This window comes from Manduca sexta, chromosome 25 (assembly GCF_014839805.1).
Source record: "Manduca sexta isolate Smith_Timp_Sample1 chromosome 25, JHU_Msex_v1.0, whole genome shotgun sequence".
Taxonomy (NCBI): Eukaryota; Metazoa; Arthropoda; class Insecta; order Lepidoptera; family Sphingidae; genus Manduca; species Manduca sexta.
Window position 1 is genome coordinate 11,641,036 of NC_051139.1, and position 14,427 is coordinate 11,655,462.

The window sequence follows — 14,427 nt, forward strand, 5'->3', positions numbered from 1 at the left end:
ATCGGTTAATACTCAGGTGAAAGAATTTTATTCTCAAAAAAAAGACAAAAGGTGATATACTACTTCAAACTTCATATCTAAATAAAATACGATTTTACCAAATATTCAATGATGAATCCAATTCTCCTACTTGTTATGGGGCTCTGAGGCGACCTTTCCATAGATATGTCAAACCTCTCCAGAAACTGCGCCAGCGACGTCTGATACATGTTACATACGAGCGACATGTTGCAGACCAAGAAGTACAACACCGATCCTCTTGTAGCTACAGGACGGAACTCTTCTCGTGCCGCGTTGATTTTTATCTCAGTTTCTTTGGCAACGTCTAGTTTTTCTCTCACCTACATTGGTTTGTTACTTTTAACGAAATACAGAACTCTCCGTAATAAGTGAACATAGAAAAATTACCTTTAGATTTTCATCGTAGCTTGAAAAATTTTAAATGATGTTAACTTGTGTTAAATGGTGTTAATTTTATTTAAAAGGTGTTATTATATAACAACTTCTTGTACCGTGTTCGTTGCCAATAAATTATTATTATCATTATTTACATAAAACATGAGCAAAAGTTTAATAGCACAGTTGTTAACCTCAGTAGCAGTAGCCTTCGTGACGTTCAACACTTGAATCAAAGACACGTCCTCTACTAGCGATCCTTGTATAGTCGTCAGTTTGTGCAACAGATTGGCTTCCAACTCTTGCATCTTTCGTCGGTTTGCGGTTACGTCCATAATCAACTGAGTACGTTCTGCCTCCATCTCTGCCTTCTCCGTTAAGATCACTCGACCCAGTAATTGATCCTCCAAACCTTATACCACATGGTAAAATTAGAAAAGATTTGTGTTTTTCGTAAAATTATAAAACACTTAATTATATCAAACAAATTTATAATACCTTGCATAGTTACAGTAAAATCAATGATTGAAGTTCGTGCTGAAATCTCTGGAGTGTACGCGGGATTTGGAAGCTTTGTTGTAATGTATATTTTATGACCAGCCGTAACATCAATTTCTTTGTCACCTAACCTCACCTACAATTTAAACAAATATAGCGACATCTTTTCGTACAACGTTTAACAAGACACCCATTTTGAAATCTATAACCTTGTAAGAAGATCCAATTTTGATATAATTCCTTTCTAGAATATTATCCAAAGCTGGATCAAGTTCTTCAGCAACATCTTCGATAAGTAAAGGTCTTCCTAGTGACACACAATCTTCCATGTGATTTCTATAACATTTTATACAAACATCACATAAACAAAAATCATCTATATGTATACTCTACACTATAATATAACGCAAAAGCTAGTTAGTTGTATAAAGATTTCGATATTGCGACTATGTGCATTAATAATACTATGTAAAGTATTTTTAAACAAATATACAAAGAGATCACAGAGGAATAAATTCGACATGTCAATAAAATTACCTAAAATATTTATGATTCAAAGTAGTAACAATAAGTTCATTGTATTTCTCCATGTTTTTAATCCAGTTTTTGCCCTGTGTCTGCGGGTCGATGAGAAGAGGAAACCGTGACGCCTTCGTAACAATAATGCCGTTCTGTATCGACAACTCGTCTGTAGGCAATCCACACAGATTCCAGTCGCCAATCTACGGATTTGAAAAGGAAAATATCGCTAAACAATTTTAAATGCCAAAGTATGTTCGTCTTTACATTATTACTAGAATTTTACGCTGGTGTGACTAAAGCGTACATTGAGCGTGAATACAAATATCAATATGGTTCATTAAGGTAAAGCTGTGAATTATGACATTTGAAAGATGGAGGCAATTAAGTTTTAGTGTTTCCTTTTAATATAAATACTTTCACAAATAGGAAATGTACCGTGGCAGTATCCGTAAGCTGCTCAGTGATGTTCAAATTCATAGACACTGGTATTTTTCTTCTCAGTAATTCAGTTAACCAATTACTTATTAGCAAAGATCGGAATTCTTGGTTGAAGGGTCCAGAATATGACAAAAATCTGAAATCGTGGTACACCAATTCTTATTTAAAAAATTTCAATTCGTCATCCAAATATATCAAACTTGACTCTCTTAACTCTAACTAGCCTTTTGTTAAGCAATTCAATCACAATAATTAGGTAATATTGATAAGACCTATTGACTGCTGAAAACCAATGATTAAAAAATATGCTTTTAAAACATATGAAACATGCAGAAATATCACATTACTATTCTCTATGGTGCAATTGTCTATAGAATCCCATAAAAAGAACATGTAGCCACAAAAGTAGTAGAAAACATTAAAAACTTAAAAACGCTTCTGCACATTTACTTAATCAAAAAATTGTTATTTCTCTATCTAAAATAGATTAAACCCTATGAAGTTACTTTTAGTGAAGAAGACACTGTTGAGACAGACAGAAAGTTTAGTCGATTTGAAGTTTTGAATTTGTTTATCTACTTTCGTGGCTGTCTGTACGTATAACAAAACACACCCTGTAAGCAACAGTATATCGCCAACTAGCCGCTCAATTTCCGACTTGAACAACGCTGACTGTTCAGTCCACCGGACTCGCTCGCCACTGAGCCCATTAATGAGAGCGGTGGCGGCGTCCATCTTCTGCTGGCACTTGGCCGCGTCGTCCAACACCGCTTGCTTGAGCGTCATCGCTACGTCAAACATTTTTTGTACTTCAGCTAACTCCAGCTACGGGGATTTGTGATTTTAATGTAGTAATTAACACTACTAAAACAATGTACTCGTATTCACTGACACAAAAATTTTAATTCATGGGATTGACTGCCACAATCTCTGTATAGAACATTCATTGGCAAAAGGTTTGTCAAGTGTGGTTGTTTTTGTCAAAACTCAACAGCAAATTGCTATTTGTAAATTCTTAATCTTCAATTATTAAGTACACTAGGGCGGTCTGCTAAATTACTATGATAGTACTTACCTCTTTAGCCGCTAACTGAGCTTCAGCAGCCTCTAACTCTTTCTTAGCGGACTGATATTTGCCTTGCATTATAGCTAAATTAGCTTTTAGCGGCAATACATCTTTATTAACCGAATAAAATTGAGCCATAGCGATAGTCCATGATATCAAACCGGCTACATTACCGCAAGCTACCTTCGCTGCTTCAAACGTATACCCGCTACGGACATAATAAAAATTAGAAATGAAATTTGAAAATATTTATCACTATTTCCTTAATCGGTAATCATTATAACTAAAGCGAATTACTGGATAACGTAATGGAAAGAATTGGGAAATGTTAGAAACATGATTTGAAAGTCGTACCTGAAACCGAAGTAGGGTTGCAACAAATCAATCATTTCAGCATTGATCTCGTCTTTGGGATAGAATTTGAGATTATTTAGGAACCTCGAATCTGCCATAACCTATGAAAATCATAGATACATATAGCCAAATAAAATATCATATTCAAAAACTACTATTTAACATTAAATAAGCTTGCCCGTTTCGTCATTCACATCTCAAGTATAAAAAATAAAATATGTTACTTTCTTATTATATTATATTTGAACATTTTGAAGTGTAGTGTTACTTTTCAATACAAACCTTCAGCGACTCAGCCCACGAAGCCGTTAAAAATTGCCTCTCAGGGTCCGGCTTAATAGGATCGATCCTTTTTCTGAACAACAGTATGACAGCGTCCATAATGAGTGTAATCAAATACGGCGGTTTACCCAATTTCCTCACCGTTGCAATATCAGCAGCATTAATTGTCTGTCAGTTTTGAAAAATAATGTCATTACTTAAATTAATAACCGATAAGACAAAATAATATTGACATTTCCCCTGAAAATGCATTTGTTGGGTCAATAATATTGTGATTCCTAAATGTGGAATGAATGAATTAATAATAACAATGCTGATAATATTTTGTAACCTGTAACGCGGCCTCAGCAGCATCAAGAGCAGGTTTGGCAGCGGCCAATTTTTCTTCTGCGACAGCCGTCTCGGCAGCTATGACGCTGACCAGCTTCACTGCGCGGTCCTTCACATCCATCACCTCGGCTTTCACCACTTCAGCTGCAGCGGCCGACTCCGCCACCGCAGCTAACACCTAAGTGATATATTAAGACAATCAACGTAATGGTTTGTTTTTTCTTTTTAATAATTTACTACGACAGTGACTAATGTATATTAATGTATAAACTACAGTAATACTTTTTAGATCTTGTATTCACACATTACCTCTTCAGCTTTTGCTGTAGCCTCCTTAATTTCCAACTCTTTCAGTTCCAACTCCTTTTTTAAGACGTCTACGCTAGCTGCCGCTTCTACCAGTTTATCCAGGCCGGTTGTCATTCTGAATAATAAATTGTATATACCAATCTAACCCCACATTCATCGATTTTGATTAAAATGCCGACAGGATACAACCCATACAAAAAAGTCGTGATATTATACCTGCGCGCCATCTCGGCAATTTGTACGTGTTTCTCTTTATACAGCACTTTGTAGCCCTCCAAAAACGATAAATATGACTTAGGAGTGACATGGGTCTGCCTCCTAAATCTGTCATAGTACGTTAAGCAAGTGTCCGCCACATTATCTTGCACCATACCCATTATCTCAATCAGCTGTTGTTTTGTCTCCGCTGAACATACCACCTAATGTCAAAAATTCGAAATAATTATCGTAAATAATATGATATAAAAAAACTACGATTACACCAACCATCTCGAACATGCCCCTAACGAGTCTAAATCCTCGGTATCCGGAACAACAATAAAATTCTTTCAATCGCAGCACTGAGGTTAAAAACAAATATCTACGAATCATGTACAAACTATTTTTATTTCTATTTTTAGGAAAACTAAACCGTGTCCTTTATTAGCATCACGAAGGATGACATGACTCACATGAAAATCGGACAAGAAGTGAAGTGCCACTTCAATAAGCGCAACCCTAGGCCATTTCTGGAACCAATCCATTGTGGACCCCGAAATAAGTCCAGGGAACTTTAGCGCTCTGCTGCGGAATTTTTCTCCTACCTATAAAAATATAATACATAAATTTAACAAAGTACAAATTACTTTATCGACCATCCTGTAACGTTGAAGTTTCTACAAATCGAACGACAAAAATACAAAAGTATTTCCTGTGATTGCATACACTAATATAAACATGAAGCTTACTACTTCTTGACTGCTAACAGAAGAGGTACAACATTTTGACTGCCAGCAAACTATGAACAATATGTTCAACTACGTGCAATTTTGGTGTATAGTTTGGATTTAGATCCGACTGCACAAAACTTTATACGACAGATATTATCTACATATAACTGACGCTGCGTCTAGAACAGCCTTGTAGAAGGTGCGTATTGTGATACGTACTGGAGAGAAGCACAACACCACGTGCAGGTTAGATCTAGAGCGCATGATAAAGTATTCGTACAATATATCCGGCACCGGGATCCTCTTGGGTGCGTACTTTTTCATTATTGGAGTCAGTTCGTTTAGTATTTCATCTATCAAGGATAGTTTTATTACTTTATTATTATACCTGATATTAATGAAGATACACAGAATTACAATATTATCAATTTAAAATTTACCCATCTCATCTTTAGGGAAGAGGTTAGCAATTTCTCCCGAGCTGAGAATGTTGTTCAAGAACTCGAGGAATTGCTCATCCTTGATGTCGTTATCTGTGAATATGAATGTTATGCCTTGCCCCTGCAAACCAGCTATACGATACAACAATTTTATATCGTCCATAAAATTGCCCACGTTGTAGGTCCTACAACATAAATGCATTACCAAGAATATAAAAAAATTACTCACGTGGCATTTGTTACTGGAATATAAAACATCAGTGGAAAACCCAGTCAGTATTATAGTTTAAAATTATGGCTTGTCGTTCTGCGCATACCTTGTAAGAGTGATTTGGTAGAACTGGAAGTTTGCTATGTAAGAAGCCAATTTCGTCAAGCTCTGCTTGCCGGAACCGCCTACTCCCACAAGCAGAGCATTGCCTCTGAAATATATTATTTCAACGATTATTATAAACGATTACTAATATAAGGAAAGAAGGGTTCGCAAGAAATAAATACGTACCGAGGTGTATTTATAATTCTCGATACTATGAATAAATGAACCATCGCATCATGGAAGAACACTAGATCCAGATGTGCGCCTCGGACTTGTTCATTGAATTGTTCTTGGAACTGTTTAAGCTTCATTAGTACAAAATCCCACCTGGGAACGATCAATAATTTTCATATTCAAAATATTCCTTCTTTTAACGAATGTCCACAGGCACGCATGTCTGATTTTTCTAAAATTATGTATGTATTCTTTGTGGATTATCGCTTACTTTAACGGTGAAAGAAAATAATGTAAGGAAACCTGCATCTCTATAAGAATTTCGAAGGTATGTGAAATTTGCCAATCCTTACTAGTTCAGCTTGATGGACTAACGCCCAATCACTCTTAGTAGTAGATGACCGTGCCCAGTAGTGGGACAGTTTACAATACAGGTCTGGTATTATTGTCATAATATATTTTATTAATCATAATTTTTAATTATAGTAGTAGGCATTAGGTATGTAATTTTTCTTTTCTTTCGTAATTTATTTTATTACAATAGTTATTTTATTTTTACGTTTAGAACCACTATATGAAAAGTGTTAATTTCAAGTAGACGAGAACTTGGTTTCATTTAGTAACGCCATATTAAGATGACTCACGATGGCAGTTCTTCATAAATCTTGGGCGCGTCAGTGCTGAAATCTTCTTCCTCGTCGCCCGTAGGTTCCACTGGCTCACGCAAAAAGTTAACAAAAAACGTCTCCTCTTCGGGAAATTCACCCACTATATCCGGCATCTCTTGAGCGGCTGTCTTCCAGAAATTAGCCACGAACCAATCCTTGTCGTCAAATGTCGTAAATCTAATTGGCAAAAAATATGAAGGCAATTTATCATAAAATAATGTAATAGTTATTATTGTCTATAAAAAACAAACCCTAACTTTAATTCGATTACTCGGAACAGACGACCACAACATTGGAATTTCTCACGAAACTAATATTACTGTTGTCAGGAAACTCACCTATCCGATATAACCCTTAAACACTCGTGGAACCAAAGCTTCAGAGCAGTTTTGACGTTTTGAAGTTCATCCTTCTTGATAAATAATATTCCTTCCCAAATACGAGACAAATCTCGCAGATTGAACACATAGTGAAACTTAGCTGGCGTCGGTAACATTTTTACCTGTGGTCATGTCATTAATTACTAATAACCAACATAATTTATTAGCATTGTTTTTCTTCGGCTTATTACCTTTGTCTGTTGCCAAATCATGCGAGTAACTGGGACAAGCCTCGGCATGAAGTCCACGATCTTCTTGTCAAATCGCGTCTTGCAGAAATAGCCAGCGCTTATAGTTTCTACAAATGTTACAAAGAGATTGTTATGAAACCTAATCTGTCGATTCGAAGAAGCACACGTGAGTGACCTGTAATTAGAACTTATGCTCGATATAGCAATAGCTTCGCTCTCATAAGATGAAAATACGTTTGGCGGATAATTTATATACCTTGACTACGAGTAAGAGTACCAAGTACATTATTTATATAAATTAAATAAAGTTGCAGATTTTTTTTGTGACATTATTAACGGTAAAATTGGCAAACAAACAAAAAAGTGATATTCTGTTGTACTAAATTATATTATTATTAAACCTTAGAATAATATGAAAAAATTTAAAAAATATATACTTATAAGGTATTCATGGAAAAACAACGTAGAAAATACTTAACAATTATCAAACATTACCAAATATACGATCCATTGATATATTACTGGGCAAAGTGCAATTAAAGATATTAAATTGTCTCTTTAAACGCGGTGGAATATCATTTCGTCCGCCACCTGTAACACCAAAACCACTTTACCAGACTATGTTGCAAATGGATGCGAAATCAATATTAATTGCGGCTATCTATCTACGTCACATAAATATTCTGAGCTCTGCATTGCGGATAGCTATGCGACAGGCGTAGGACAGATCATCGCAGCGAGAGGACCGCAATATTTACAATTCACAACAATATAATAATAAATCAGCCCTGTGTTATATTATCCCACTGCTGGGCAAGGGCCTCCTCTACTACTGAGAGGGATTATATCATAGCCCATCACGCGGGCCTAGTGCGGACTGGTAGGACTTCACACACCCTCAACATTCCTATAGAGAATTTCCCAGGTATGCAGGCTTTCTCACGTTTTCCTTTACCGTTTCCTTAAAAGCATAATAGACAAAAAAAAAACACACATAATTTTTAGAAAAGTCAGAGGTGTCTGCCCTTGGGTTTTGAAACTGCGGACATTCGTCTCGGCAGTCCATTCCACACCCAACTAGGCTATCGCCGCTTACACAATAAACAAGAGTATTATCAACTGGCCAACTGGATAATGAGAAAAAGGTACTACTGTCTAACAACTGTATTGCAAAAAAGCATTTTATACTACATAATATCCCAAAATCAAACCTGGATGTATCATTGCCCCAAACATCTGAATGTCAGCTATTGTAGTGAAGTCTCCGGGCTTTTCCAATGAATAGAATCCACCACACTCCATCATTTGCCTTACTATTTCATTTGTCACCTACGAAGCAGTAAAAGTACCTAATAACAGACCAGTACCCTAAAGGCTTTGGGATCCTAAATCTAAATTCGTCCATAAAAAATATGTTACACTATTAATAGAATTGATCTCGACAAAAATTAAACTAGATTTAATTGAGATGGACAGAAATGTAATATGCCAATATAATTGTTTCACTTGCACTGTACATTTCACCGATATTTCTATTAAACACTGGCTCTTCTTTACTTGAATGTTTTAAATAATTTATCAATAAGTCGTTTAATATTGCATAAAATCAATTTTGTCATAACAGCGACATCTCACCTGATCACCCCATTCATTAACGACGGGCATGTTGATGTCGTCTACAAACACGGTCATGGCTCGGTTTCCAGGCGGGCCGTACGTCATACCGACGCGCTTCTCTACGTACGACTCAATAATTCTCTATTACAAAAAAATAACATTCATATTTCAAAGAATTTTCCCATACTGAGGGTTATTATTATGATGTCAAACGACAGGCTTGAATCTATTTCATCCACTAATGCTAATTGGGTCATCTAGCAATTGGAACGAAATCTATCATTCTATTTATTTAGCTTAAAATTATATTAAAGAATTCACAATACAAAATATAAATTAATCTATATCACCTGGAACATATTCGGCGTAGTAGCAGATGAAAAGTTAATCATCTTGTACAGTTTCACTTCGTTGTCGTACTTCTGCATATAACTTTTCAACATGACAGTCTTTGCAGTGCCCTGCTCACCGATCAATAGTACAGCCTTATTCTGTTTAGCTATTGTGTTAATCAAAACGATATGCAAACGTTATCAATATTTGGAACTAGAATCGATGCGTATTCTGGTACGCTGTCCGGTGGGTAATAATAATCTTCCACAATATCCGACCTACAAGAAACAACAAATATTATATGGGGTCATTTTTACATTACTAAATGAAACTACATATTTTTCTTTACCTCTGCTGTCTCTGAGCCAATAATTATACAGGAATAACTAATATTTTAGACAAAAATCTCAGTTTTAGTTTTGTTTCTTTTGATAATTTAATAATTAATTTTTAATATAGTGTGTTTAGGTGTATTTCTAACTAAAAGTATGATGTTGTCGCTCCGACAAATTCTCTTCACGTAATAGTAGTGGCCCTTAGGACATGTACAATTAAAATTACTTATTATTTAATTTATTTCAAAGTAACACTTTCTTATTTTACATATTTAGTTAGATTAACTTGTGATATATTATTATTTTCAAGGAGACAAGCATATGGTTTCATTTATCCACGCAATGTCAAAAAGACGAATTTTGTGATCTAATGGAGTCAAGTCACCAAGTCGAGTCACCAAGCCGGTCTACAGACGTTACAGTCCCTTCTTCTATCTCTGATACTTACCTAACAACCTTCCATTGTGACCATAGGACCTACCACTACCACAACTTTGAAACCTTACCAGTGCTGCCACACTCCAGTCTCGTTGACCATGTACTCGAACGGCATGATCCACTCTTTGGACTTGGCGCCGGGCCAGTCCATCTTCACGGGCAGCTTAGTCATAAACTCCGCCATGCGCGTGCGCGCGTCTAGCTCTAACACCGCGCCCAGCGACCACATCATCGCGAATATGAACAATCGCTCTAAGTGACGATCCGTGTGCATCTCTGAAGGTAATGTGACAATCGTTTATTACCTCATTTTCACAATTTGGATTGTTGAATATCTTAGCGTAGTATTAATAGCGAAGTTGATATTAATCTTTAAATACTCCATACTAAATTTTTCAGACCTATAAAATTAAACTAAATGCATTTTACAAAAACACTTACTGCCACCTGGAATTTCTATTTGCAGCAAACCAATCAACACGTCGATGCACTGCCTGCAAAGTTATAAAATCATTATTACTTATGACCAAAATTACCACACAGTAAACAAAATGCTCATTCGATTCACAAAATAAGTACATAGTTAAAAAGATAATACCTTACGTAAATGGCCTCTAGTAATTTCATTTTAACAGGTAACCTTTGTTGTACGAACGAATGCACTTCATCATACACTTTGTTAAATGCGTTGCGAAGCGAGTCAGATTCTTTTTGTGATCTCTTTTTTAACCAGCCCTGATATAAAAAAAAAATGTTAATGGTTAACAATAAGGATGACCTAATTATAAAATTAGTTGAAGTATTTGATCTGTTTAATTCGTATGATCTTACGCTTCACAATACAAATAGTAGGTATAATGTTAGTTTTCCCAATAAAAATAGTTTCACCTCCAAAACAGGTTGCCATCTCAACACAGAAGAAGACAGGAACACCATTCCCATCCTACTGACGGTCGCAGGAGAGGCATTGTCCACGTTGTCAGGCTCGAACACGAGCTTACTGTTCGAAGCCATCGTGATGCGGTCTCCGTTGGCGAGAGTCAGCGTTTTATTGTCGTCTAATACTGAATTTAGATTTTCTATCCACACCGCATCGACTGGGCCATCTTTTGATAAAATTTATTTGTTATATTGGATATTTTATACAGACTATATAAAAGTACTAGTTTTTGCTCGCAGCTTCGCCCATGTGAAGGAGTGTTCCAAGATAAATGTCCTACTATATATATTTCCCCAGAAATATATAAAATGAGTAGCCTATATTCTTTCCAGGGTCTCAAACTATCTCCATACCAAATTTCATAAAAATCCGTACAGTAGGTTTTGAGAAAATCGATAACGTACAGACAGACAAAAAAGGGTACTTTGTTTTATAATATATATTTACGATAGTACCAAAGTTGTAAATAACCATACCTAACACAATCCAAGTGGTATCAGATTTTTTGACTTTCAATGCTCGTCTCCACAAAGTTGAAAATATACCGTCCGTCCAGTCATTGGTGGCGACGTCCAAACGGCCAAACATTTGCGGAGCAGTTATAGCCTGCAATATATATTTAATAGATTTTATTAATTACAAAATTTATAAAACGTAAAATGGACATTTATTTGCCTTCGGATTCATTCTCATTTCTCTATGAGGTCTTCCAACTTCAGTCAGCGCTGCCATCAACGTATGTATGCAGGTTGTCTTCCCGGATCCAGTGGGACCCATAGTCATCAGACCGTGACGCACCAATGACGTCTCATACAATTGAATGATCTTTAAATTCCAATCAGGATGATTCACAAGACCGGTTCTTTCCGTTATTAAAATTATTGCTCGTTGCATTTCCCTAAAAATGACATCAATATTAACAAAAATACAAAAATAAAAGTTTATAGAAACGGAATGATAAACTTATAATCATCGATAAAAACAGTTGCAGATAAGGTTAGTTTACAAGAAAACTCCAAAATTTTAAGTTTCATTATCATTCTAACCTGTGTACAGTTTGACTGAGCTTCATGCCAGGGAACAAATCTTCAATCAACGACACGAACAGCGGCTCATCCTCGTCTACTAATTTTGACACATTCATTTCTCTGCAACACAAAAGTCGATAAATATGTCATGTCCAAATTTACACATTCCTATAAACAGTCGGTTTTAATTCGTACTTTAATACTCTCATCATGATGTTTTCTTCTGTGCTTTCCGGATTAGCTCGTTTCTGCGAGCCCATAGTCCTGAGTACTGATAAAATATTCCGGAGACCAAAATCGTAATGGACCTGCTTGGACAACTGCTCCTCGCACAGTTTATACAGAGTGAAGAATTTACGCGCTGTAAAATGTTCAAAGACAAGATCATAAGATTTAACTTCATTGAATAAACAGAATAATAAAACATTTAAAAAAATATTATAACCCAAAGAAACAAGACTTACACAGCAAAATGTTTTCTTTAAATCCGCAACTGGCCAGTTTGACTCGAATAATAATTTGCCTGTCTGGCACCATCATGGCTACAGAACGGAACTGTATTTTCAAATTTTCAGGTAATTCCTGCCGGCCGGCGTATCCCGGATTCATTGTGATAATGAATGCGAACTCAGGATTCAAGCTCACTACATCTCCGTCACTAAAATTTAAAACCATATCTATTAGCAAATATTTACCATTTTTATTATGCCCTTTATTTATAAACGCAATGTATTTCAACTAATCCATGTTTTTGAATCCAATCCATTCAGATTTCAGTCGTGTTTGTCGTGCTACCAGTGACCATTTAAAATATGATGATAAATATTTATAGTCATCTATTATAGTAAATCCCAGAACCTGAATATAAAGAATTCTCTCTTCTCTCTTCGTGCCGTGAGACAAATATAAATCTGCTGGGCAGCTACAGACAGTACGGGGAGCTCTATGCGGTTAAACTCATCGAAACATCCCCAGGTGCCAGATTGGGCCAAACCTTTGTAGATGCGGCCTAAACCTGAAATACATGGAATTAGATTTAGCAAATTGCGCTTCTCTACATTACATTCTCAATTATGGAATTCTCACTCATTATACGTCTGCGAAATATTTAGAACATAATAGAGACGAGATAGTATATTGTATGCAGCAAAACCTCTGAAATCCATCTGGTCGGAGCAGTTGAACACGATGACGAGCTTGCCGAGCGTGCGGGCCATGTCCTTGGTGGTCTCGGTCTTGCCGGTGCCCGCGGGCCCGCCGGCGCACCGCCCATACTCATCCCTATCGCCTGTGATAGCGTGATGTAGCATCTGTCCGTCAGTGGCGTGATCACCAGACGCTCCGTTATACCCAGATACTCGTTCTACAAACATTTAAAAAATCAGCACTTCCTTTCACATGATCATTCTTACCAAATAGGATATCATGATTAACCTGATATATGAAGTCTACATCAGTAATAGATACAATGCAATCATCTGAATCTTCAATATAATAAAAGCGAGCCTGTTTCTGCCATTCAAAATCTATTGGCGATTTTATCCTCATTCGGACTAAATCATCGAATATGTCTCTGGGGAACAAATTAACGTTAGTTACAAATATTTTTAAAAGGAACCAACAAATGCGACCAGAACTATTAATATCATTTACCGTTGATGCACGTGAATTGTGATCATCGTTTCAACTCTTGTTCTATCTAATGGCACCAAGTCAGTTACTGTCAGGTCAATAAGACCGTTCAAAAGATCGAGGTTCTTTTGATTTGTCAATCTCATAATGAAACGATCCGCTCTTGCTTTCTTAAGAGCATACTCGGCATCGCTTGTCCACAATATTTGCATTCCTAGCAGACCAGCCTAGAGAAAAATAAGCTACTAATCGTATCTATTTGCATTATGCTAAGACTTAAGTAGATGACATTAAAAGTAATACACACTTAAAAAAACTATACTTTGATATAAAAAAGTTTATTGACTTGTGAACAAATACATACCTGCCCAGGGAAGTGCCAAAATCCAATTAAAAACTCAAATTCAGGATCACTAGCCATCGTCTGAGATATATTGGCAATCATATTCCTCACTGTATCCTTCATGGTATCTAATAATGTGTTCAGCCAAATCTAGAAGTTACAAGTCATTTTATATTGGCAACGAACTTACAACATAATTATAAAGTCAAGACATAGTAATATAAGTAAAGAATTTTATTAAATGATATTAAAATAACTGAAACCCTTAACAGTATGTAAATCCCCAAATTAGGTTATTTGTATTTAATTACCTCAACGCCTCCAATACAAACAACAGGACGATCAAGAGGAATGGTCTCTCCGTTATCAGAGTTCATGTTCACAATCCTCTCCTTGTCATCAAAGTCGACTGTGTACATCGCGTCGAAAATACTTGGCAGATGTGGCTACAGAAGCGGTAGTAAATTA

General features: G+C 36.1%; 1 protein-coding gene across 1 annotated transcript in view; it reads right to left on the minus strand.

Moving 5' to 3' along the window:
* The window catches only part of LOC115449022 (dynein heavy chain 8, axonemal), a 35,932-nt gene that overhangs the window by 5,479 nt on the left and 16,026 nt on the right, over window positions 1-14,427 (minus strand). The window contains 42 exon segments of the mRNA XM_030176696.2: window positions 99-341; window positions 591-808; window positions 895-1,030; window positions 1,104-1,230; window positions 1,432-1,616; window positions 1,852-1,990; window positions 2,468-2,679; window positions 2,930-3,128; window positions 3,275-3,375; window positions 3,557-3,724; window positions 3,888-4,064; window positions 4,196-4,310; window positions 4,412-4,614; window positions 4,867-4,998; window positions 5,344-5,477; window positions 5,565-5,749; window positions 5,882-5,986; window positions 6,067-6,207; window positions 6,699-6,899; window positions 7,061-7,224; window positions 7,294-7,400; window positions 7,789-7,884; window positions 8,505-8,622; window positions 8,929-9,051; window positions 9,261-9,424; window positions 9,427-9,521; window positions 10,085-10,292; window positions 10,458-10,510; window positions 10,615-10,751; window positions 10,905-11,122; window positions 11,433-11,562; window positions 11,632-11,854; window positions 12,003-12,104; window positions 12,180-12,345; window positions 12,449-12,642; window positions 12,843-12,999; window positions 13,138-13,242; window positions 13,245-13,347; window positions 13,419-13,557; window positions 13,638-13,843; window positions 13,981-14,109; window positions 14,271-14,405. Of these exon segments, the coding sequence (XP_030032556.2) occupies window positions 99-341; window positions 591-808; window positions 895-1,030; window positions 1,104-1,230; window positions 1,432-1,616; window positions 1,852-1,990; window positions 2,468-2,679; window positions 2,930-3,128; window positions 3,275-3,375; window positions 3,557-3,724; window positions 3,888-4,064; window positions 4,196-4,310; window positions 4,412-4,614; window positions 4,867-4,998; window positions 5,344-5,477; window positions 5,565-5,749; window positions 5,882-5,986; window positions 6,067-6,207; window positions 6,699-6,899; window positions 7,061-7,224; window positions 7,294-7,400; window positions 7,789-7,884; window positions 8,505-8,622; window positions 8,929-9,051; window positions 9,261-9,424; window positions 9,427-9,521; window positions 10,085-10,292; window positions 10,458-10,510; window positions 10,615-10,751; window positions 10,905-11,122; window positions 11,433-11,562; window positions 11,632-11,854; window positions 12,003-12,104; window positions 12,180-12,345; window positions 12,449-12,642; window positions 12,843-12,999; window positions 13,138-13,242; window positions 13,245-13,347; window positions 13,419-13,557; window positions 13,638-13,843; window positions 13,981-14,109; window positions 14,271-14,405 (6,393 nt within the window).